Raw genomic sequence first — 26,818 nt, 5'->3', positions numbered from 1 at the left:
ACAAAAAAAAAAACTTCACAAATATATATACAAACACAGAGAGCAGCAACCAAGCAAGACCAGGCAAAACGATCCTACCGACTGATATACCACCAGAACCCTAATTCCGGCCCCGCCCCTCCTACCGGTCATCGATTTCATCGATGGATCTTCAACAAGAAGAAGAGCTGGAGAACCTCTCTCTAGTCGACATCCTGCGCAAGTCCATCTCCATCCCCCGCTCCTCCCCTCGCACCTTTGCCCTCATCACCCTCGCCTTCATCTTTCCTCTATCCTTCGCCATCCTCGCCCACTCCCTCTTCACCCACCCCCTCATCAACCACCTCTGTTCCGCCTCCCAGTCCTCCTCCGCCTCCTCCTACGCCTCTGACTGGTCCCTCCTCTTCCTCTACCAGTTCGTCTACCTCCTCTTTCTCTTCACCTTCTCCCTCCTCTCCACCGCCGCCGTCGTCTTCACCGCCGCCTCCCTCTACGCTGCCAAGCACGTCTCTTTCTCCTCCACCATCTCCGCCATCCCCACCGTCTTCGCCCGCCTCTTCCACACCTTCCTCTGGGTCTACCTCGTCATGTTCGTCTACAACGCCGTCTACAGCGTCTGCATCTTCGCCATCATTATCAGCACCTCGTTCCCGGACTCCGCCGCTTCCGTTTTCCTCTTCTCGGTCGTTACCCTAGCGTTCCTCGCCGCTCATATGTATATCTCCGCGCTCTGGCACCTCGCCAGCGTCATCTCCGTTATGGAGCCCTTTTGTGGCCTCGCCGCAATGGCGAAGAGTCGCGGGCTGCTTCGGCGCCGGACCCACATAGCAATCACCGTGGTTATTGCCTACTCCGGCATCTGGTGGCTGATAGGAGACCTCTTTCGCACCACAGTCGTAATGGCACCGTATGAGGAGGGCAGCATTTGGGTCGGGCCAGTCGGCAAGGTGGTTATCGGTGTGGCCCTGGTTGCGATGCTCGTCGCTGTGAATCTTGTTGGATTACTGTTTCAGAGTGTGTTCTACTATGTTTGCAAGAGTTTCCACCACCAGAAGATCGACAAGACGGCACTTCATGATCACTTGGGCGGATATCTTGGAGAGTATGTGCCTCTTAAGAGTTCTATTCAGATGGAAATTGTCGTTTGAGCTTCTCTTTCTCTGGTGGAGCAGTAATGCTTTTCTATTTTCCTATAACTAATAACGTAAGAATATCGAAGCAAACTTACATAAAGATCGGAATCGGGTTCTTTGGAAGCTTCCTTTTTTTTCCTTTTCTTTTGTGGCATTTATATATTCATGAGAAGCATGCAATAAAATCAAATGTTTATTTATATTCATGAGAAGCATGTTGATTTTACTGTAACGTTATGCTAAGGTTAATACAATAAAATCAAAAGTTACTGTAACATTATGCCGAGGCTAATCTAGTAGCTCTGCTTTGTAGTTCCGATTCCAAATATGATATGTCCACTATCTTTGGCTGCTAATATTGTGGACTTTAATTTATGTCCAGTTACATAGCTTAAGCATACATTATTTATTATTTAAGAACCATCGTCGAAGCCATTGAATTTTAAATATATCTATCAAAAGAAAAAATTACTTATTGAAATTTGATACTCATATTCTCTTGGGTCTAAATAGGTTAGCTCTAATACTATATGACTCAAAAAAAATTTGGTTCCAGTATAAGTTTTACTTCTAGTAAAACATGAATAAGACATGTAACCATTCTTCATATAATAATAATAAGTAGAATGAGGACAATTTGAAGATGTTGCCTTAACAAAGAAGTTTTTATAATTTTTTTTATTTTAGAGTACGATCATAACCAATGCCAATTTTAATAAAATAAAATATTTTTATTTTTTAAATAAAGTATTCAAAAAAAATTTCTTGCACAAACTTGAAAAATGTAGAATTTTCTTTTCAAAACGTTATTTTCAAGCTTGAAATCATTTAATGGAGAAATTTTTATTTTTGAAGATAATTCTTCGACTTTTTTTTTCAAAACCTCATTTTTGTGAGACAAAGATGAAACAATATTTTTATTTTTATTTTTATTTTTTATTTCTAAGTTAGAAATTCATCATGTAATTCTTCAAAAGCATTTCATCATATAAGAAATGTTGGCTAATGCATTTACATGCCTCATTATTTTGACCGGAGGTAAATATTTGCAAGCTTATTATTATTTTCTTTATCGGAAGTACTTGATTATGGCTTGACATCTAAAATTAAGATAAAAAAACCAACTATGCAAGTGTATGAGATAATTGCTTATGAAACCTATCTAAACTCAAAAAAGAAACTAAAGAGAGACGATAAGCAAGAAAATAAGAGACGACATAAGTCAAAGAGATTTATAGTGGACTAATTATGTCTACAGTCAGTCCTCAAGGGTATTCCCTTGAGAATTCATTATACACAAACGCATACACTACTAGTGTAATACTCCCACTCGGCACGAGCACGTGTACGCCCATGCACCCACACAGTACATGAGGCGCACGCGACAGGTCGGGTGGAGCCCGTTACGCACAGATACACTCCTGCGCCCAAATAATCATAACATTATCAAATAAAACCTACTAGCATATCCATGCTCATATAATTCATCACCAAATAAATCATATTATTAACCAAATAAATCTGTTAGCATATGAACATCCAAGTCCATAATAATATACACTAGACCACTACATAATCGGTAAAGCCCATAACAGGCCATGACAAACCATCAAGATGCAACTAAAACAACTGATACATAAGTACACTATAATCTGACATATATTATATAAATTATCATCTAATATAATAAAGTACAAATATAACAAACCACGATATAACTCAATTTCTATACAAATTATCATCTATGCCGTCTCGCTCCTATAGCTCACCTCATCATTGTAAAATATCTTCTCAGGATATTTCAAGTCGCTATCACGTATCACATATTTGAAAGGGTTAGAAAAGAAAAAATAAAGGGAGTCATGAGTAAAAAGCTCAATGAATAGACCTTACCCCGAATTAGTAATGCCAAATAGAGAGTAAATCATGTACTGAATAATATGAATCACATAGGAGAATTATGTTATGAATGAGTATATGAATATATCCTCAATAATATATAAATGAAATGTAAATATTATGTCATAACTGATCAAAGTATATAATTCTCGACAATGTATAAATAAATCTCTATGTCATACCATCATTATACCTCTATCAAATATGACACATATGATGTATACCGACCCCGTGCTATAATATTAAATGCAACCACATATGATGCATATTGACCACTCGATTAATCAGGTATATCAAATGATAATGAAATTATATACATTTCTCAACATCTCAATCATCAATATCATCTCTGAATGGCATCATCATACTAGACCACTATGTATAGTCAACACCAAGTTCTCGATCTCAACATCCTGTCCATAGGCTCCAAGCATATCCTACCATACGTTAATGGTATCTCAGTCATAATCATACCCTGCCATACTGTAACATCTAGAGAAAGAAAAAAAGAATTGGCGTGCATGTGCTCGGCACGTGCACTAACTTAAGGGCACGTGCGCCCCATTCCTCCTTTTTCCTTCCCCCCATCTCCTTTCCGCCACGTCGGAGAGCTGCCGACCCTGTGGATCGAAGTGTCGAAGCTGCCTTCCTCTCCCGATAAATTAGATATGTAATTAATTAATTATTTTGAGTTTTCTCTCTGAAACATTCCTTTATGTTATTTTTCCAGGCACCCTTAACCCTAGCACCTACTCGGGTACCCTCATGCTTTTTTCTATTAACTTTTCTATCAATGAGATTTTTGCATTTCCTTCTATATGATAGATCACGTGCATATATCTAGTACTATAACAAGTCATGCATATGAGGAATTTAGATAGCAATAAAATCAAGAGAAAAATAATGCAATGCAGTCTCCAACCATATATCTAACACATGTAGATCTCTCTAGTCTATCACATGCATACTCACTTCAATCATCTCTATATGTCATCAGCATACTCATATCCCAAATCAGTCTAATTAAATGCATAATAAAATATGCTCGACTAAAATCATCTCTAGATAAGGTCATACAATCATGCTGAAGGCTAAAACATACATATATATAATTATATAATAGATCCTAATTTGAGAAAGGCGTCTACGAGGTAAAACTACTTACATATGATCAGAAGATACAAACCACATGTTATATAGTTTGAAGCTTAACTAGGTAGTTAAAACCTCAATAGGGCCTAAGTACTTCTGTATTTAGAGAGAGTTAGTCATTTGTCTAGCCTATATTTAGCATTCGAGCTTATGAATTATCAAAAAAAGAAAAATAACGCATAGCGTATGGACTCCATCCCTAGACTTCTCTTTTAGCTACTCTGTATATTGATAGAGGTGATTATTAGGCTCGAACCCACTCGATTTTAATCGGGCTAAGCTCAGCCCGAGCCGAGTTTGGACTTAGTCTGATCCAAGTTCGAGATAGTAATGAGCCGGTATAGGCTAAAGCAACTTTAGCCCTTTATCTTTACGTGTTATTGTCTTTCGCATGTACTCTCAGCTCATTCTTTCCTATGTTGACTTTTAAGAATTGCTATTTTAGTTTAGTTTTCAACCAAATAATCTATCAAAGTTAACAAAATACATTTTTAAGTATTTAGAAATTAGAATACCCTTTTCTTAATCTATTTCAGTTTTAATATTAATTAATTAGATTTGGGTGAGAAAAATGATATTTTTTTAAAGAGCTTAACAGCGTATTTGCCAATTATAAAATTTTAAAAAATATAGTGACAATTATATATTTTTTAAAGATATTCAATGCAATTATGCAAAAAATCCCTAATGCATATCGTGCTTTTTAACGGCTATCATATAGGCATTCAATCATGTAGGAAAAACTAAATGCACTCTCAAATTTGGAGAAAGCAAATTAATAGACATTTCCATTTTCTAGAACATCCCCAAAACAAACAAAAGATATAACTTTTGATGTTCATTCATCATTGTTTGAAACCGAATAATTTAGTCCCGAATATATTGCCCATCTTCTTTCCTTCTTCTATTTCCAGATTTCATCGAACAGCATAACACAAATAACTATATATCAAGTTTGTCTATATATGCCCATCTAATAATGTTATAACATCAAGAATAAGATCATGCAACCAAGTGAACAGAAGCAACTATTACACAACAATATTTCATACACAATGATCTAAAGTTCACGAAAAAGCTAATAGATATTACACCTCATCATAAACAGTGTAAGTTTATAAAAGTTATATAGACTACTTCCTTGGCAAGCAATGACATCCGTCATTGGGGCTTTGCAGATAGAAGGGGAAGCAAATATCTCCGAAGTTTTGTACAAGAAAGTAAAATTGTATGATGAAAATTAATAATAATATAAGAACGACGGTATGATAATTAAATATATCATGGCAGAAGAAAAGGTGGAAGAGTACTCTATATAAAAGGAAAAAGACCAAATGAAGAAAGAAAGAAATGAAAACAAAATCAAAGAGATGTGATTGGAGAAGATAGAAAGAAATCTCTAGCAAATATTGCTCTAAGGAGATAGAACAATACCTCACAAGAGTTGTCAATTTTTCATAAGCATGAACATTTTCAGACTCAAATAGCGGACAATATCTATAGTTTACTTTCTATATTTTAACTATTTATATATTTAGCTCTATATTTTAATAAATATATACAAAAAATATTCTATTATTAAATTCATTAATTAAACTTAATTAAATACTTAAGTTAAGTTAACTCTACTAAAAAGACTACAAGAATACTATCAGCAATCACATTTTGCCTTAAGAGAGGGGAAGAGAGACTTCTGTTCAAATGGTATTAATATTAATTTAATATAGGATATCTTTTACACATAATTACTAAAATATAATGCAAAATTAGTAAATAGGAAAAAAGCAAGGTAAACTATAAATTAGTTAAAAGGTCGGGTGTTAAATATAAAATTTTCAAGTATATATACAAAGTTTGTAGATTTTATTTTCTTGCTCCCAACCATAATTTGGGAAAAATAATTATTTACAGCTACTAAGATGCAAAGGACAGTTATTAGATGGAAAGGGCCACCGACCTCCTACAATTAATAAATATGACAATTTATATATGACACCTTCCATTTTAATAAAATTACGGTTTACATTTTATATTTTCAGTATTTATAAATCGAGTGCTATAATTTAATTTAATATAGATAGAAAACACTTTATATTAAATATGTTAGTTAAACTTAATCAAACTTTTTGATTAAGTTAATTATACTAAGAAAATTACAAAAATATCATTAGTTAAGTCATACTTATCCAATCTATATTAACTCTACTCAATCCAAAGAAATCTAACTCAACTAAATCTAACTCAACTAAACCCAATCTATATTAAGAGCATTTTAGTCATTTAGAAATAATATAACTCTAATTGATAGAATATTCTCATGGTATTATTTTAAATTTAACGTAGGGTGTTTTCTGCACATATTCGCTAAATTATACGGCTCGATTTGTAAATAGTAAAAATATAAGGTGTAAACTATAATTTTATTCAAAAGATAGGGTTTTATATGTAAATTTCTCTAATAATGGTAAGTGGATATAGACATCTATTTGTGAACGTGTCGATGAACATAAAATAAAAACATTATTATCGATGTAGACATTTATTTATGAACACATTAGACCCAAACGCATTTTATCAATCAAGATAAAATAAAAATACTAGTGTTGATGTAGACATCCATTTATTAACGTACTAAATCTGTGCAACCTTATCAATCAAAATTAAAAAAAAAACACTAGTTTTGATGTAGACATTCATGAAACATTCATGAACGCACTAAACCAGAATGCCTTATCATTCAAGACTCAAAGAGTAAACAATATCTATTAGGGAAATTTGCATTTAACATCTTTCTTTTTAATAAATTTATAATTTACATTCTATATTTTAACTATTTATAAGTCAAGCCCTATATTTTAGTAAATATGTGCAGAAATACATTAATTAAACTAAACTAAACCTTAGCAATAAAGTTTTGCTTGAAGAGAGAAGATGGGAACTAAGTGTATTTTTTTTAAATTATTTAAAGTTGACACAATATTTTTATATGCCATTTTTTCAAATGATTTTAGTATAAATCTAACTCAAGGTATTTTCTCCATATAGTCACTAAAACATAGTGTTGAATTTGTAAATATTAAAAAGATAGAGTGTAAACCACAAATTAGTTAAAAGGAAAATATAAATTTCCTCGACTTAGATTTCGTAACCCCCTCCCCCTCTTGACCCCCCACCCCCTAAAATAATTCGACATTGCAATGTTGCCTCTCCATTAATATCGACGTCCAATTTTTTAATTGAAAAATAGTCATATGTGGTTCATGTGTAGAATTTGTGACAAATATACCCTTAGAATATAAAAATATTTTATATTAGTACATAACTACCCTTCTACTTTCCTTCCTATTTTTTCATCTTTTATTCTTTTTTCCTCTTCCTCTTCCACCCATTTGAAATCTTTTGAAACACCCATTTCCAAAAATCACGTGTTCCTTACGTGGAGAGATCCATGTGATTCTCACATGACATGTTAGTGTAATAATCTCACAAAGTATTTGAGCTAAATCTATAAATACCATAATAATCCAAGTAAATAATCCAAAGTTATAATTATCACAGCCCTCAATATACCTCTAGGAATACAAGTCCATACACAAATTTAAAGCATAAAACCCCTCGCAGGGGCTAAAGTCCAACTATGAATAACATAATAAACAATGCTAATAGGAAAATGAATCTACTAATCCTCGATATCTGCATCCTCTATAATTAACTTTGAAATATTTCTACCAAAATGGCAGTGAGCACAGAGCCCAGCAAGTAAAATCCAATAATAATCTATAAATATTGTATTGCATGATAAATAGAAATGCGTAGCCATAATTATCAACATATCAAGTAAATGTGTATAATACAATTTTTAATAAACTTTCATCATCATAACTCAATATATCAAAATCCATACAGCAACTGTGTCAATATTGTCATATTTCACAAAGTAATATAGTAACAAGGGAGGCTTAGTTGTCTGTGGCCATGAGACTAAGGGCCTCAGTCATAGGCCCATCATCACCAACATCTTCACCGCTCTAGTAAATCATCGCACAGAGAAGAATCATCGCATACAGCGGGAAAGAGCTCACAGCTCAATCGACGCCCCTACGTCCTCGGGTACCGCTAGAACTATAACTCTACCTCTCAATCATCTTACTAATATCATCCTAGGTTAGTCTCCAAATAGGACAGTGTAATCACCTGAATGCTTCACCAGCTAATGATCTCTGGTGTAGACCGCTAATATAATACTATATAATACACTCTACCCTTAACCCCGGATTGAGTGGGTGAGAGGGGCACTGCCTAGTTGGGACTAGACTAACAATGATACGTGTATGTGGTGCCATGACTTCTATTATTTATTATATCATGATCGTCAAAGTAACATGTATCATAACTAGGCATGGGGTCTATCATACTTAAATGAAAATAGTAATTAATGCAAATAAGAAATGACATATGTAATTATAACAATAATATTATTTGTAGACTAATATAGGATCTAACTCGCCTGAAATATCTCTGGAATTTGTCTCACTCTCCTAAACAGTCGGCTCCTCCTGAATTTCGAGATCCTCCTGAATTGAGTCTAATAATTTATAAAATAAAATAAAACATAAAAATGATGAACTATAAAACTAACTACCTTCTTGCATAAATTAAGTTTGATTTTCTAGGTCTAGATAGGTGACTAGGTTTTGCATTTATTCTTCCCTATTAATATATTATTTTGTATTAATTAAAAAAAGATCATTTATGGTAAAATCAGAATTATACATATTTGCAAATGTCAACGATAATTTGAAATAATTAATAAATTCAACTACCTAATTTAATTATGTGTTATCCTAAATTATGTTTATAACATGATTGAGAAAAAAATCTAGAAAGATAGCTAATTAGATTAATTAGAGATAGTGGTGAGAATTTATATTTCGTTGTCTTTTAACAACTTTCATTTTTTTTTGTCATACATATTTTATTGTCTTTTAACAATTTTAGTGGTGAAATAGAAAGAGTGATTAGAGACTTGTATAAGAAAAATATTAGAGATTAGAGAGCGATTAGAGATTTGTATAAAAATAGGATTAAGAGATAAAAAAAAGGAGCAGGATAATAATAATAATAATAATAATAATAATAATAATAATAATAATAATAATAATAATAATAATAATAATAATAATAATTACGAGCATGAAGTAAAAGATGAAGAAGATAAAGAAAATGAGTATGAGTTATTTCTCTCTCTCTCTTATAGTGTCCCCTTAACATTTAATAAGGCACTAAATGACAGAAATGGCAAAGTTGAAAGAAAAGTAAGAAAAAAGCCTCAAGTGCAAGGAAAACAAAAAATGACCATGTTTCGCCAAATAGAAAATCAAGTGGATTTTTAGTGCAAATAACCTAAAATATTTTGATACTAGATATATTGATATACATCCTTATTTAATTATATATATCTATGGGTTTAAAACAATGGAAAGTAGATATAGACATCTATTTGTGAACATACTAAACCTAAGTGACCTTATCAATCAAAATAAAATAAAAACACTAGTGTTGATGTAGACGAAAAATACTACAAACAAGACCCTTTGAGAATTAAAAGACAAGAATGAGACACTTACAAACAACACAAATTTAATGTGAAATTTTTTTTATCTCATGTACCTTTTCTATGAGGTAAAACTAAATACTATGAATTTAGCTATTATAAAATACCTACAAATCGATTATTATTATTACCTACAATCGTCGCTATAATATTTTGCTTAACTACCCTTCAATACATTGTCTTTTGTGCTTGGTTCCCAATCTTGTTGACCCATAAGATTATAGCTCTGCCTCGGTGACCCTTGAGGCAATCTTAAGTATTTTTTTCAATCTTGGATTAAACAATCAATAGATGAATCCAATTTCTTCAAGCTTTAACCATCTCAAATAGCATTTCTTCCTTCTCTTTAGTGTAGCTCAATATAGCTTCCAAAGGTGTCTACCCCTTTTCAAGTTGCCATTTTATATCCTAGCAAGACAACCTCCAAAATAACCTAATTTGGTCCAATGAGAGCAGATTTAATAAATCGGTTTGAACTAGATCTAGACTGTTCGAACAGGTTGAAGTTCCATCATCGCGTTCCAAAAATTCATTCGAACAGGTTTCCAACATTTGAAATCCTCAGCCATCCGTTTGAATGCCTTTCTCATGTTGGATATAGTGAATTCTCTAGAAAACCTCGTTCGAACGCCTTTTCCACATTGGATAGCCAGTTGCTCTTGAAAAATTCTTGCTCGAACGCCAGTCCTACGCTGGATACAATGCGCTTTATGGAGAAACTCATTTGAATGTATTTTCCACGTTTGATATAGTGGGCTTTCTTGAAAAATCTCGTTCGAACGTCTTTTTTCCCTCTTGCCGTAAATATCATATTTGAATGGAACAGTATTCCAAAAAACTGTTCGAACGAATTTTCAACCGTTATGAAAAAGCAAACTTCGTGAGAAAACCTATTCGAATGTTCTGATTTTGTTCGAACGGATTTCCAACATTTATGAAAAAGCAGACTTTGTGGGAAAACCCATTCGAATGGTCTGATCCCATTCGAACCGAATCTTCTTTTGCTAATAACATCAATTCTTACATTGTCTACTGCATAAATAATGCACTCCAAACTGTACCAAACTACCTTCTACGAATGAAATATTTAGAAAAGATCAATGAACACATCCAATCTCTTATTAAAGATCTGGATGATGTGAGACCAACAGCTCGGAACAACGCCGATGTGGAATGTCTGGGAACGAAGTAGCTAAGTGCGGCGATGCAATATTGAAGTTGACTAAGATGTATTAAAGTAGTTTATCACGCGATTACTCTACACGGGTCAAGGGCACCGGCATGGAGTTTCATGAGCTAGTGGAGAGGTACGTAGTCCAGTCCATAAATCTTCTGTTTTGATCTTGGTTTTATTATGTTTAAATTAATTTGACATTGTCTTTGACCTAGCTAGATATCTGCTTCTCTATTCTCTACTTTATCATATCCTTTAGTTTTGTTATACACACCTTTGGATTATTGTTCAAAAAAATGAAACGTACCTTTAAATTATTGTTTAAAATTAGCTTCAGAAAATACAATTTGCACCCATATGTGGTTTAACCAAAATTTAGGGTACATCCCTCCAATGGCGAAGCTAGGGACCAACCTCTATCTCTTCTGAGCCCACTGTAATTAATTTGTTTCCTATTTTTTTACTCATTTACTTATTTTCAATCAGTGTGCATCTCTAATAACTCACTTGATCGATGCAAGTGTTCTTTCTCCCTTCAATCCAATCCAATTGAGTGGGATCTAAATACTAAATTTAAATTTTATTTCTTAAACGGGTCCATGAGGAAGGTACGTACGTAGTTGGTTTGATAAAATCTATCGGCTGGATCAGCAATCATTTAACTATTTACTCATAGGTGAAATTTTTATGTGGATTGAAGCCTTTTTTTTTAATTATTGCAATTAGTTGTTATTTAATCTTATGACTATTAATTTATGTATGATCCTATATTTATCTTGAGAAAATTACATAAAAATTAGTTTAATCTTTTACTCCTATTATTACTAATTTTTTGCTTCCTTAACTGAATGGTAAGGTATATAGAAGTTTCTGATAATGAAACACATATTTTCAAGAACATCAACTAGGGGTGGTAGTCACCTCATTGCTAGTTGAGATCAAGTCGTGTTGGATTATGATCGAGTTATGATAATGCAAATTCGAATATGGCTCATTTATTAAACAAGTTAGAAATTTTAAAGACTAACACAACATATTTATTAAATTGATTACATAGGTTATAAATAGGTCATCAGGTGGCACAAAATATTTAATATTTTATAAATTATTCGTGTTATAAACAGATTTATTCAAGTTGTAAACAAGTTTATTTATGTTATAATAGGTTTTTCATGTTATAAACAAGTTAATCGGATTATAAACATGATAGTAAGATTATAAACAGATTAGTTAGGTCATAAATAGATTAATTGGGTTGAGATAATAAATATGAACACGACTTATTTAATGATCAAGTTAGACGAATTGATTTATTTATGATCCGAACTTAATTAAACTAAACTCAAATCTATTTGAAAACTAAATTATCGTACCGAATTATAGGGTTAGTCAATTTTTGACATCAACCACAATGCAATAATACATAACTTTAGGAAAGAAAACAAAAATCCCGTTGGGACAACTTCAAGTTTCAGTGGAATTTACATACATAAGAATTACTTTTTACCTTTCTGACACTAGCATTGAGAAGGTCGTGGCCATCAGCCCTACAGACGAGCTGTGGAGAACGAAAATAGTTGGAAGTACTTTAAATTTAATATAAAAAGCCAAAAGTAACCTTTTTATTTTACAACAACTAATTAGAAAAATATTATTTTGTGAAAATCCTTCTTTCTCTAGCATTTCTTCATCTCGATCTTTCTTATTTTAGTTTTAATCTTTGCAAATATTTCAACAAAAAAATATATTTATATATAACAGATAAACTGATCAAAAGTTTGACAGTTTTCAACTATTTTCACCATTAGTTTTAGATGGAAAAAAAATAATGATTGCACATAGATTACAATTGCAAGGAGGTTATGGGGGTCATGACACAAATAAAAATTCAAGAGACTTTGGATTTGAACAAAATATAAGAGGTAAACTATATTTTAGTAATACATTGTTCTTACAATTTAGTACAGTAATTCGCAAGTATCAAATCAATTATTCAAGGTTTAAGAGGCTAGAATTACGTACTTTCTATGCTCGTCATGGTTTCAAATATTAAATTATATATAAATATGATGGTTGAATGATGCACGAATTGTTGAGTTACCAGGTAGAGCTCGGATTTCGAGTGTTTGACGAGTTATTTGATGTACAAAAGCTAAAGGTAATTAGCGATATGATTGAGGATTAATGTCTTGCATAATATTTGATGTGCGACTTTTATTTATCACCTCAATTTCATCTCTATGCATTAAAAAAATGAGGTGGATAATTTGAGTTAACCAGTTGTTAGTTGTTATCTCAACAATATTATTTTAAAAGCTTAAGCTTACAAGTCTAGAACGGTGATTTTGGATTATTTACACTAGATCTTAACACTCCTAGCTCATATTTGTGGTAAATGAGCGACTCAAGTGAGCTACTCATCTTGGCTCAACTTGATGAGGATTTTTTCTAAAGTCAATTTTAGCTCGAGCTTGAAATGAGCTTGATAAGATTGGCTCTTGTATGCTCGTCTTAGGCTCAATAAAGTTTTATCAAGCTCGACTCGATAACTCAATAAAGAAAGACCACACTGTCTTCTGAGGGAAGCCGTGGATGAGGTCCTTGTGGACGTGGGAGGAGGCGTCATTGGAAGTAGTGGAGTGGACATTGAAGTGATTGGGCTTGGTAGAGATGGGAACGAAGGCGAAGCTATTATTTTAAGCAGATTAGGGTAGTCTAATTCTTATCAAATTAGGATGCCCCTAAAGGGTCATCTCTTATGGATCCTTATCTTATAAGGATAAAACATTTATCTCTATTATATACTAGATATATTGATCATCTCTCTATCCTAGTTCTTTCTCTCCTTTCAAAGCTACATTTAGGCCACCATTAAGGGTTAGGGTCTAAAGGGTAAATCAATGTGTCATTCTTATTCGATGTGATATGGTTCGACATCAACCTCGGAGTAAATCATTTACACATCTACTTGATCGTAATGTCATGATTGAGTCTTTCTTTATCCACATCAAAAATCCTACTTCCACTGTGAAAAATGTAATAAATGCTATATGAGATGAGATTTATCACATGCTTCAATAAAAATATGAAAAAAAAAACAAACTCAAGCATAAATTTTTAAGCAAAACTTTTTCAAACTGGGTAAAAAACTTACAAATCCAAACTCGGATCAAAATTAATTATTAAAATCTATAATAGTTAACAAAAAGGCTTACAAATGACTCACCGATCATGACTCAATATGTATTACAACCTTCTTACTAGACCCCGTGATATACTGTTTTTCATGATAGGTTTTCAAATCTTAATGACCCTTGAGGTTGATTCTTTCATCTCAGTAACTCTCGAAATGTAGTTCTCTAGATCTAATAAATATGTGTTGAGTTGAGAGCGATTCAATATGAGAAATGATCTCCAATAACCTCCAAAGGATAATCTCAAGATAATGATAGCTGACTTTCTAAGGTTATATTTAAACCTCTTTATATACCTCTTAGAGATAAAATATAAATATTTTTTTAAAAAGTTATGAAATATCTTAGAGATAAGATAAATATCTCTTCGAAGATTCTCCATAGATTTTATTAGAGATAAAGAAAGTATCTCTTAGAAATAAGACAAAAAGATCTCCAAATAAATTTCAGGAGTAATAGATTTTATGAAGATCTGCAATCCCATTTGAACCGCATATAGTGTGGATCAACTCTATGAGCCTAATCGACCATGGATTTGTTGGGCCCGTGTATACTTGGTCCAACCAGTGCTCGCCCAAGCACCTTATTCAAGATAGCCTCAATAAGGGCCTAGCCAGCTCCACTTGGTGCAACTATTTCCCCAAGGTGAAAGTGCTTCATCTCCCGACTATTTCTTGTGATCACGACCCCCATCTTGCTCAAACACCAATGCTACTAGTGGAGTAGGTGAAAGCATTTTCGCATGGAGAAGTAGTCTTACCTGTAGGTAGGGAATCCCCGTGTTAAGCACAAGGCTGTTGAGGATGAGATTTCAAATCTCTAGTCCCATTCTTAGCCGAATGGACTCAAGACCTTCCTAAGATTAGGATGGAGTTTTGATTACTTCAAACACACCTTCACTAGCTGTAACCCTCCCTCCCTCCCTTCTAAAGCACTTCGGCCCTAATTCTGTTTGGTCCCTAGGATCTGTTGTCAAGATCACAGCTCTCTTGTCGCTGCTCCTACTAAGGAGGAAATCTATAAGGTCCTCAATAGCCTGGGCTTGGACCGAACCCAAGTCTGGATGGTATAAACATGTATTTTCTTGCAAAATCTTTAGCTTAACATGAAGGGTGCTATATGCAACGAGGTGCAAACATTTGCAATTCCGGGTCTTCTCAGTTTGAAACCGACATTCCCATGTTTCTTGCTCTGGCTTGACCTACGCGGACCGTAACATAACCCTTTGCATCTCATTCATGTACAACTTCTCATTCTCCATAACTATGAAAATAACTTCCTTCTCTGCAACAAATAAACAGAAGAAAGCTAGTTAGTGACCAATTTGTGCAAAACATAGCATACAGTCTTTTATAATTATATGGAAAGTTATTAAGAATAAGATTCATTAGTCATCTAGAATATAACACATAGATGGAAGAATTTCAACATCATTGAGAGCACAAGTCACAAAAACAGATGAAACTAATCAGCTAAAGACTTTTAACATGAACAGGTTATGGTGATTTAATTCACTTAAATGTCCATGTGTTGGTAGTAACCATCAAAGAAAAAAAGTACTTCCAGATTTGATTCTTTGGATGCAAGTGTTAACATATTCAGAAAAGTCAAACATATATTAGAACGCAAAATTATTAGTCAATGCTAATGTGGTATGTTTTTGACATCTCGATTTGCTTTATGACTGTGGCATGCACTACCTGCAAGAATAGCGTGCAGTCAGAATAATGCAAGTGAATTCAAAAGAACTATAAATAATTATGAATGAAGAGCAGAGGAATGCACCTAATGGTGAACATATATTATACTATTATTTTTTTTATAATTTATATTTCTTTTAAAATGACTCTTATTAGATATTTCCATAATGGCAGGCTTTTCATGAGTTAAATGCTATGTATAATGCAACGGGCACAGAAGAACTGCATCATTGAAGTCAAGCTATACTAATTCTTCATATCACGTGGTAAGATTAATGAGTTATTACTCTTTTTTTTATTTTAAATATATATTTTATAGATTTAGATATCTTTCAATAACTTATTGCTTATTGTTTGTCTAATTGACATATGTTTTATCATATATTTATGTGTTGATACCTTTTTATTTTTATTTTCTTCGTATAGCAACAAATTGTTGTTCAAATTATGTAAATTTTAAATTTTGATAGGTGCTTCTAGTTAAGAAAGCAGAAAAGATCGCGAAGCATCAAACATGGTAAATCTATAAATATTAGTGTTTAAGTTCTTAATTTTATTTATACCTTTATTGTAATAATAATATAAATAATATATAGGGCGGTGAAGAAGTTGTTTTAATATCAATTAGAAGACCTTATTCGACCAATAACATATGGAGTAGTCCCTCAACATTAGTCAGAGGGGAGAGACTAGAACAATAATTTTGGGAAGTTTATATTGAAGTAGTTGTCGCACCAAATTAGCTCTTAGTAAGATGCTATATCAATATTAGATCAATTGGAGATGCCATTGCAAAGATAATGATAGCCTGGCCTTTTTACTTATAAAATTTTATACATTAACTGTAGGTTTATTGTACAATTTTTTTTACTTAATCTATGAATTTTATTTTCCTTTTTCAGGTCAAACCATGATGAAGGTGAAATACAATATCGATACCTCAAATTTTGAATGTGTTAGATGTTTTATTTTTATATTAAAGATTTTAGAATATCTAATAACAACTTTATTTTGGTATGACCACATTTGGATGGTTGTTGATTGTCTATACTCCATAGACACTTATATTTTTCTTTCAAAAGTCAATAAGTATAATTTGTGAACTTATTGTTTGTCGGTATAACCTGTATTTTATGACTGTCGGTATAAATGAGGATGAATAGTTTATCTCAAAAGAGAGTGAAATTAAATTAAAGAGATTAGTAAAGTTGATTCTCTTATGACTAATTATCTTATTATTATGATGAGATAATTAAAATATATACGCGTGTTCTCATCTCAATACAAAAGGAAAGGAGAAGAAATTTAACTCTAGTATGATAATTTATTTTTATGTTTTATATAGACACAAAAGTCTTTTTAGTCTCAACTAAAGCGCATAAGGCCAAATTGTGTAGGGAAGTTTTATATTATATGGTTTATACACTTTGCAAATTATAGTGTAAGAATGTGAAAATTCATATCTTTAAATCATATACAACTTTTGAGAGCAAGTTTTTATAGAGAATATTGAATAATTAAATTTGGTTTATATCAGTGTTTCAACTTGTTTGATCTTTAGTGCACCACATCTCTATTTCATAAGTTATATCTTTTATCTGCAGTGCAAAATAGTGGGACTAACTAGAATCTTTATATCTTGAAAGATTATTAATTATTATGATAAATATTAATATGTAGAGTAAGATCGAAAAGAGAACATTGAAAATGTAGTACATATTGTCTCTATACATATGAGTGTAGAGATATTTAGTAAATAACAATACATGTGTATGTAAAATACTAATAGATAATTTAGAATGATCTAATGTAAATTATAAGGTTATGTTTATCATTAAGAAATATATTATATCAGAAGATCTTAGTAGAAAAATCTACAATTTGATATTACTCTTACTATCGAAAGAGATTTTATGAGAAACTTAATTACTTACATAAGATTAAAAATAAAATTTTAAGGATAAGCTGAATATAAAGTTTTGGTCTTTGTTGTTATATAGTATGCTCACATTAATAATATAACGATCAGTATGGTGGAGTTTAAGGACAGTCCTAAAACTTTAGATCGATAATATGATGTATTTCCAGGTAAAATGCTGAAAAATCTACCTTACAATTAACTGATGCTCTATCAACTACAGATGCAAAATATATGGCAGTGACAGAGCCTATAAAGGAAGCTATTTGGTTTATTGGTTTGACTGATGATTTGGGTGTTTACTAGGATTAGATAGAGGTGTATTGTGATAGTCAAAGTGCAATTTGTTTGGTAAAAAACTAAGCTCATCATGCTAGGATGAACTATATCGACGTCCAATTTCACTTTCTAAGTCAAATTTTAGAGGAATATAATATTTCTCTTTGTAAGATTAGGAGTGTAGATATGTTGACAAAAATGGTGATAAAGGTCAAATTCCAAAATGTTTGGACTTGATTAGTATCACATTTGATTGATTGCTTGGATTTGGCATTTTAGAATGCAAATTTGCAGGCGATGCATTTATTTGGAGTTTCTTCAATCTCTTTGTAGTAGTAAAAATAAATTTTTTGTTGAAGTTTTGGAATTTTCACAAAGGTGGAGAATTGTTGGTTTTTTGGCTCCTATGGAGTTCGATAGGGGCGTTTGAATGCTTGGAAATCAATCGCATTTATAGAGACTTGCAAAAGGGCATTCAAATGCATTTGGGTAGCTGTTCGAATACCTCATGGAGTTTTTCTTTCTTAAGTCACTCCTATAAATATCATTAAGATGGGTTTAGGGTATACTAATCAAGGAGCTTTTGGAAGAGAATGTACCTATTATATTTGGAGGAGATTGGAGGCTTAAAAATAATTATATTTTACATCTCTACTAGTGGATTGAAGATTTGTATCGCCCGTGGATGTAGGCACATCGTCGAACTAGGTAAATCTTATCTCTTATTTTCTCTACTTTGTGGTTTGCATATTTAAAATTCTTGCCTGTGATTATCTTGGATGATTATTGCTCTCTACTTCTAATATTGTAATTGAGTTTTTCCCAAATTGGTGTTACTATTAACCTTGTTAATATTTGGTTAATACCGTCCATTACTATTCTACTTGTTCTTGTGTTGGGTTAGGGATTGCTTCCGCTTCCCTACCTATTGATTAATCAATAGAAGTCGATTATAAAGCAAATTCTATAACTTGCAATATGGTTATGATGCAAGATGAGTGATTAAAAAAATGTGGTAAATGGATATTAAATCTATGATACATAATATCTCCATCAAGAAAGCAAAGATTAATTAAGAGTACTAGGATTAAAGTTACATCTTTGTTTAAAGAGAGTTAGAAGTTTTCATGTTTTGTACATCTACGGCTGAATCATAAATTGTCATGATATATTTAGTTATTATATATGGAAGGCTATTTGATGCATCAGGAGAACACTTGTATTAATTAAATGAGCAGGAATAAGTAATATATGAATTTTAACTAGAAGTAAACGTGTTAGTACTAACATCGTGACTATAGAATGATATTGTGTAAGTATTATTATACACAATAACCTTCATGGTTCAATGTTGGTTGTCTCACTTTTCTGAGTCAAAGTAATTAAGAGATGTATTATGATTATGTTAGACTAAGTGAAAGATTGTTAGACTTTATCTTTTTAAGTGGTCCACGCTAATCACAACCAAGAGATTGATTTAATCATATAAAGATAATATTAGATAAAGATCTAATAAGATAAATGCTTTATTTCTCAGTTTATTGATGAGCTATGATACCTACTCGTTACCCTATAAATATATGACTAATCCCTAGTCTCGGATATCCATCCATTTATCTGCAAGCTTATCTAAGAAAGTATCTAAGGGACTAGAAGGCCTTATTTACGACAATCAATGAAATGCCCATAGGCTTTTTACTGGAACAAAAATAAAACAAAACAAAACAAAAATGGGGAGACCAGAGTTCGTCGCCTTCAAAAATCACTATTTAGCCTCAAGCAAAAATCTCGAAATTGGCTCTCAGAATTATCTTCTGTCTTATTTGTTTTTTGAGCACGTAATGATCTTTCTTTTATCAACAAGTTCAAGACCTTTCTTTTTCAAATATTCAAGCTTAGGGTAATCCTATAATTTTGGAAAATTATTAGGCAGTTGTGAAAGGAGAAATTTAAATTGGGTTTGCATGCAAAAGGGAAAATGTTTTTTGATATGATTTGCGGTTAGAAATATTAAAGAGGCATATTTCCTTAAAAAGAGGAAGATTTTCTAAATCAAAAATCATATATTCCATAAAGAATAGCTTAATCTCATCCCAGCTTTACTTCATCTGAGACGAATAAAGTCCAATTAAGCTTGAGACAAGATTTCTACTGATTATCAAAGACACAATTGATTAGATAAATATTTTGTCAAGACAACGACAAAAAGAAAAGAAACATATAGACAATAAACAAACGTATCACAGGTAAAGATGGGTCCCTGTCCTCCCTCCATTCTTCTTCACTATTGAATACTGTTAGAAGCGCCGCCCCCAATTCCTGAAGATTAAAAGAGACTTGATCCTTTCATCTTCCCAGGTAACGTTGTTCCACCATACCCTTTCTCCTCTGATCACGGCGAGTGGGCTCTTGTTATCTACACCCACTGGAATTTTCTTCAGTTTCAAGCAGTTCTTCACTTCGAGATTCTTGATAGATGGCAACACTCCTCCACAAACACTAGTCAGCTCCGGCAATTCCCACAAGCGCACCGTCTGTAACCTTGGTAGGGCATCTTCTCCCAAGACCGAGTTGTCAAACACGCACTGCAGATTATCACAGAACTTGATCTGTAGCGTTTCGAGTTCTTGAAGGCGCAGAGTTGCAGGAAAGAGGCAGGTGAGGTTTGGACAGCAATCCAGATGCAAGTGTCTGAGGCAACTCAGGTTCGACAGTCTCTCCATCGCCCCACCACAGAAAGACGTCAATTTTTCTAGATTGGAGATCCATAGGTTCTGCAAGCTACCCATTGCAGCAATGAGCTCTATCTCGTTCCCACTGAAAACATTCTCCATTCTGTTACATCTATCTATCCAGCACTCCCTCATTGGTCTCATCTCCTGGAGATTCAAATCTGACAGTTGGGTTAGAAACGCAAGGTTCTTCAAAGATATGACTTCAGCGCGAGCAAGGATTCCCTCAACTCCGGCAGGATAACTATCTGAACTATGAATCTCCAAGAAGCGACTATGACTGGTAGAGTGAGAGAAATGCTTTGTCTTCAAATATGTATCTCTGAACACATATTGCATGCTGTGCACTAGAATATCGAGGTCCATGCTTTCTTCCTCTAAGGGGCATATGACAAAATGGAACTTCTGAAGGCCATTTTTCCACAGTGGAGAATCTTTATTCAAGGATTTGAAAAAGCTGGCATTACTCACGGATATGCGTGCTGTTGTATCATTCTCATCTCGGTTAAATGTGAAGCTAGATGAAGCCCGTTGGTCCCAGGTCAATCCAACCTGTATCCATTGCATGGCCTCCCAATTAATTGCATCATCGTTGTTACCTAATTGCAAATTCTGAAAAGCACCCGCTGTGTTAATTCCATAGGCGAAGTTGGCGAAAGTCGTATTGGATAGATCAAGAATCTTGAGTTTGGGAGGTACTTGTAGACGCCAGTCTGACTTCAGGGATCGACATCCGTCTAGTAAAAGGCGACGCAAGTCACGAAGTCCACTGGTAGATGGTAAATACTCAATGGAAGTGCCAGACAAGTCGAGGGTTTTAAGCATCTTCAGAAGGTCGAATGATCCAGATTCTATCTTCTTAAGGGAAGCTGAGCCTGAGGCGTCGAGGATCTCAAGCTTGACTAGCGGCCTGATATGCCGGATCTCCTGTAAGCAATCACAACCTTTGAGAATCAACAACCGTAGACGAACCAAATTGGAGATTGACGATGGCAGCAATCTGATTCGGGTAAATGAGAGGTCGAGCACACTGAGCATTTGCATGTGCTGAAAGTAACTATCTTGGATTACCTTCAGATAATGGTTTCCCCTGAGAAGCAAGGTCGATATAAAAAGGCATTTGGGACTTCCACAAAGTTCCTTGATTGTACTCTCCATCAACGATCTTCTGCTACATGACACCCCTACAGCAATCGACAAGTTATGCAGCTCCAAAGCCACTTCCCCGTGGAGATCATCTCTTGCAGAAGATTGAAACATAGGCAATTTGCAGGCAATTCTCATGTCTAATGCCACCTCTCTGACGACATCATGCACCCGGACATGATCGTCATCCTCCCAATACAGCATACCGTGATCTAAGAGCACAACAAGGATGTCCCGACCCATCTTAGACTTTTCCATATCATTGTCTCCATCGATTAGGCCATCCATTATCCAGTAGCGGATCAAATCGTTACTGGGGATTCCTATATCCTCAGGAAAGAGCAAGCAAAAGGAGAAACAGTCCCTTACCCTGTCACTGGGGAGCATAGAGTAACCAAATCTCACAGCCCGGTACATCCCATAAAACGGACCCGCAGTTACTATCGATATCATAGCGCTCTCCTGCGCCTTCGTCATTGCTGGACCAGATGGCACGTTCCGAAAGGCCCCCGCCAACAAGATGATCGGCAATGGCATCCCGTTGCAACCTTCGACCAAAGCCGGCCCAACCTTGGAACTGATGCTTTCCCCGGCCATCTCACAGAACAAGTCCCATGAGTCCTTCCGTCCAAGACTAGTTGGTGTGATAACCATATCCGGCTCCATTATATTCAATGATCTACTAGTTCTCGTTGTTGCAACGACCTTTGAAGCATTCAATCTATTACGGCGCGGAACTCCCATGCGGTCCAACACGCCGTCCTCTTTAAACAAAGCATTATCAAGCACCAACAAGAAATTTCGCCCTTCCAGACTTTCACTGATCTTTGCTCTCATGCTTTCTTCGCTGAGGTCAGCTCCGACGGCAATCGAGAGGCGTGTCGAAATCTTCTCCATGGCACGTCTGACACTGCAACTGCTAGATAGAGGGATCCAGATATATGTATCAAATAAATGAGATGTCATGGCTGTATTGTATGCCTTCTTCGCAGTCCATGTCTTGCCTGAGCCACCAATGCCATAGATGACCACCGTACCAACTTCTGGGTTCACCAGTGCTCTCTGGAGTTGTTGGATGGCTTGGAGTTTCTCTCCCGGTAACATGTCCCGATCATGGCCTACTTCGATGTTGTCCATCGCCCTCTGTTATTAGGGAAAAGAAGGACAAGATTCTAAGGAAGCAAAAGGAGGTTGTTGTAAGTTGTAATGGAATAGTTGCGGGAATAGGAACAAGACGGAGGGTATTCAGGGATCCGAAAGAGATAAGAAGAGGAAAGGAAACAGTGGTGGGAACAATGAGGAGCCTTCCCAGAATTGAAGAGTACCAATCAGAAATAACACTGGAAAAAGATTGGAAAATTAAAATGAGGAACCTTCTAAGAATCGAAGGTATACACGAGGATGTAGATGAATAATTGAATTGCAGATAAATCGCTGGATTCATCGAACCCAGGATGTAGTCTTGCGAATCAAGCAAGCACCTCAATTAGTCCTTGGGCTGACTTTTTTCATCCACCGGGCCCACAAATGAAATCAATTGAAATCCCTTTGAAGTTTGTTGCAAACAGAGCCATCTGTGGACAGAATTTTCTATATGAGACTACCGTCCCATGTGTGCTTTCTCCGTCGTGTTGTCGTCTCTTTCCTTCCTGTTTGTTTCCTGGGCTCTTCTGGTGTTTGAGTGTCTCCTTCCCATGTATGCTTTCCTCTTCTTCTCAGATTGCTTCATCGGCTTCTATTATCTCCCTCTAACCCTCTTTGCCATCTTATTCTCCAGATTTACTTGAAGAGAGCTGGCCCAGGAGGAAGAAAAAAAGGGTAAGAGAAAACAAATGGCTGTGGAAATTGTACAGTTCCTCATGGGGAAGTTTGTGGATGCTCTTGCAGAGGAGGACAACAAGGCAATTCCTTTTACTCTCCATTTCCAAGAGATAAAGGATGAACTGGAGAAGAAAGTGAGTTCCTCCACATCTCTAGGTACCACTGACTTGCTCCGAGAATCTCTCTACGATCTCAACGACATGCTGCTCGAGTGTCAACTGCTGTCCAAGAAGCACAGAGATGGCAATTCTTTGCCTGATAAGTTATTTCTTTTCAAAACTAAGAAGAGATTACTAACTATCAAACGAAAGATCCGAAAAATAACTGATGCAAGAGTGGAACCAAATCCTGTTAATTGTAGCGGTCCGTTGCGTCGTGACATTGGCAAATGGGAGGCAGCGGAGTTCGATCGTTGGACTTCTCATGCAGTGGAGGGATGCAAGGTCCATGGTTTTGGAGATCATTTGGTGGAGATGGAGAGGATTCTCTTGGAGCAGAACACAAATGGATCGTTCAAAGGCATTGGAATTGTGGGGATGGGCGGAGTTGGAAAAACGGCCTTAGCACAATTGATCTTTAATAGCCAGTTTGTGAGGAGACACTTTTGTCCAAGGCTCTGGGTGTGCATCTCCCAGACGAGCAGCAGCAAAGAGAAGGGTCTAAGAAAAGAGATTGTGGAGAGGATGCTATTGTCCCTTGGGGTTGACGAGGAGGTCATCTCATCAATTTCTAGGATTAAGACGATCGGCGATGACCTCACGGAGTTGATGTTTATCCTCCACCAAGAATTAAAAGGTAAGAGATACCTCATTGTGTTCGACGATCTGTGGAACATCGACGAATGGTATGAGGATTTGGGCCTCGGGCTGCCAAGATATGACGAGTGTTCTGACCGTCTCGCCTTTGGATTGCCAAAGGGGAGCGGTGGAGGAGTCATCGTCACAAGCAGATTGGAAGAGGTAGTGGTGAAGATGGTGGGAAGAGAACACTTGTACCAACTACAACCTACACTAGATAGAGAAAGTTGTTGGGCAATATTCATGGATGCATCCTCGAGAAATGGTCATACGTTTGATGACCCTTCTCTGGGGGCCATGAAGATGGAAATATTGGACTGCTGTAGTGGCCTGCCATTGGCTGCAAAGACTATTGGGGAGATTTTATGTGCTTCTTCCTCATCGTCGGGTGATTCGAGCTAGCAAATAAGAAAACTTTGATAGTAGCTTGACCTCGTCGAGCTTAAGCGAGGAATTTCTTATGGATCATCCTACGATTTCCCAAATGAATTTTCATTACAGATTGGTGTGTATCTGCTTTCTAGTCCTGGCTTAGCTAATCGAAGTGAACTTGTTCAATAATTTATATGCTTTTCTTTTCTTTTCCTTTTTTGAAAAAGGTCCATGGACCGAATACATTAATCGCTCGGTGTTACATCATGATCTTGAGGCGAATCAAACCATACATTGCAAAGCCTATCACGGTAAGCTATATTTGCAAGGTTGTGCGCCGAAAAGTTGTTAACCCTACTAGTGAGAAACCCTAAAGTTAGGGTGAGTTGAGAGGATGCTGATGCAATCCTAGATCAGATTGGAGATCGTCCGATCAACCTTGAGCTGGATCTTGTTGACTGCTTTGACCATCACGCTTGAGTCGTTGAATAACCAAGCCGTCCTATTAGGGCATCTTCTAAGGAACTCTTTAAGCCCCTTTAAGACTACCATGGCTTCACCATACAAATTGCCACTACAATGCTGGAGGAAAACACATTTTGCCATGCAGAAAATCTTAGGGTAGCAGCAGAGTAGAAGTCCGAGACCACCACATGAGTCACCCTTCCACGCCGCATCCACCTAGTAGAGAAGGTTCCTACTATTGCACATATCAGTGCACCTACCAGGTCTAGAGTAGAGCGCATAGCTAAAAAGTTTAGCTTTGCATTATCTTCTGATGTAAGAGGTTGAGTACATCTTCCGAGAGGGCAAGGGTGTTCCTGAATATTAAATTGTTTTGATTTTCCAAATGGCCCAAAGAGTAGTGAGAAGAAGCGCCATGTTCTTCGTGGAAAGGTTGGCACTTGAATCCATAATCCATCCATGCAGGGTCTGAGAAGCTTGGCTGAGGTGGAGACCCAGCACTTTGAACGACGCTGCCCTAGCAAAGTTGCACTTTAGGAATAGATGGTCCATCGATTCAGACTCTTTCTTGCAAAACGTACAGACCTTGTCATTAAGAGCTAGAATCCTTCAAGTGAGAATCTCTTTAACTAGAAGAGCCCTTACAATGTAGCGCCATAAGAAGATTTTAACCCTTTGGATGATCAGATTATTCTTCCATATAAGTTTCTAGAGCAATTTGCCTGGAGGGTTCGAAGTTGAAGCAGTCCAGCAGTCGGTAGAAATGATTTTGAATGCTGGCTTTGTTGAGAAGTCTCCTCATGGACAACATCCGAATTAGCCTATCTAGCCGGGGTGGAACCTCTATCCCTACATAAGTGTTAAGGATGGTATTTGCAACTTCGTTGGAGAAGATACTAATAATTAGCCGGACATCCCATTGGTCTTCTTTGATGAGATCCTTAACATGAGTTATCCCCATAGGTAGAGTAAGGTTTGATAGATCATGCATTGGGATCCAGCTGTCATTTGTGCTGTGAATATCTGCCCTATCGCTAACCAGCCATCTTGAGTTTCAGCAGAGAGAGCTGTGCACCTAGAGAATAGAGCGCCAAGTCTGTGATGCTCCCTAGTAAGGGGTAGCATCCTAAAAGCTGTTGTGAGGGAAGTACCTTGCTTTTATAATTATAGCTCAGATGCTATTCTTGTCCTGAATTAGTCTCCATGCTAGTTTGAGCACCAGAACTTGATTAACCAAATCCAACTATCTAATTCCAAGCCCACCATTGTTAGTAGGCCTGCAAATGACATCCCAACTTCTTAGATAGATGTCTCTTAGGCTCTTTGAACCCCCACCAGAAGTTCCTCACCAGAGAGGTGAGCGGCTTGATGATGGTTTGGCCATGAAATATATAGGTATCAAACTCAAAGTTAATTTAATGAGAGCTAGTCTTCCGGCATGAG

The 26,818-nt window shown here is 35.4% G+C and overlaps 3 protein-coding genes across 3 annotated transcripts; 2 read left to right on the top strand and 1 right to left on the bottom strand.

The window, feature by feature from the left end:
- The first annotated feature begins 143 nt into the window (after positions 1–143).
- Positions 144–1,127, top strand: LOC140796490 (uncharacterized). The gene has a single exon (XM_073149535.1). The coding sequence runs from the start codon at positions 144–146 to the stop codon at positions 1,125–1,127; it is 984 nt and encodes a 327-aa protein (XP_073005636.1).
- An 18,958-nt stretch (positions 1,128–20,085) lies between these two features.
- LOC140796831 (disease resistance protein At4g27190-like) lies at positions 20,086–23,057 on the bottom strand. The gene is made up of 2 exons (XM_073149970.1): positions 21,846–23,057; positions 20,086–21,701 (listed from the first exon to the last, which is right to left on the bottom strand). Exons 1-2 carry the CDS (start codon positions 23,055–23,057, stop codon positions 20,340–20,342), a joined length of 2,574 nt encoding a protein of 857 aa, XP_073006071.1. The 3' UTR covers positions 20,086–20,339.
- Positions 23,058–23,752: 695 nt separating this feature from the next.
- On the top strand, positions 23,753–25,099 carry LOC140796832 (probable disease resistance protein At5g45440). The gene has a single exon (XM_073149971.1). The coding sequence runs from the start codon at positions 23,753–23,755 to the stop codon at positions 24,938–24,940; it is 1,188 nt and encodes a 395-aa protein (XP_073006072.1). The 3' UTR covers positions 24,941–25,099.
- Positions 25,100–26,818: the final 1,719 nt, after the last annotated feature.

The sequence above is a fragment of the Typha latifolia genome, chromosome 10, assembly GCF_019914945.1.
Source record: "Typha latifolia isolate L0001 chromosome 10, TyphaL0001v2, whole genome shotgun sequence".
NCBI classification, from domain to species: domain Eukaryota; kingdom Viridiplantae; phylum Streptophyta; class Magnoliopsida; order Poales; family Typhaceae; genus Typha; species Typha latifolia.
Note: the sequence above shows the minus strand (reverse complement) of the source record. Positions and strands in the feature narration are given on the sequence as shown.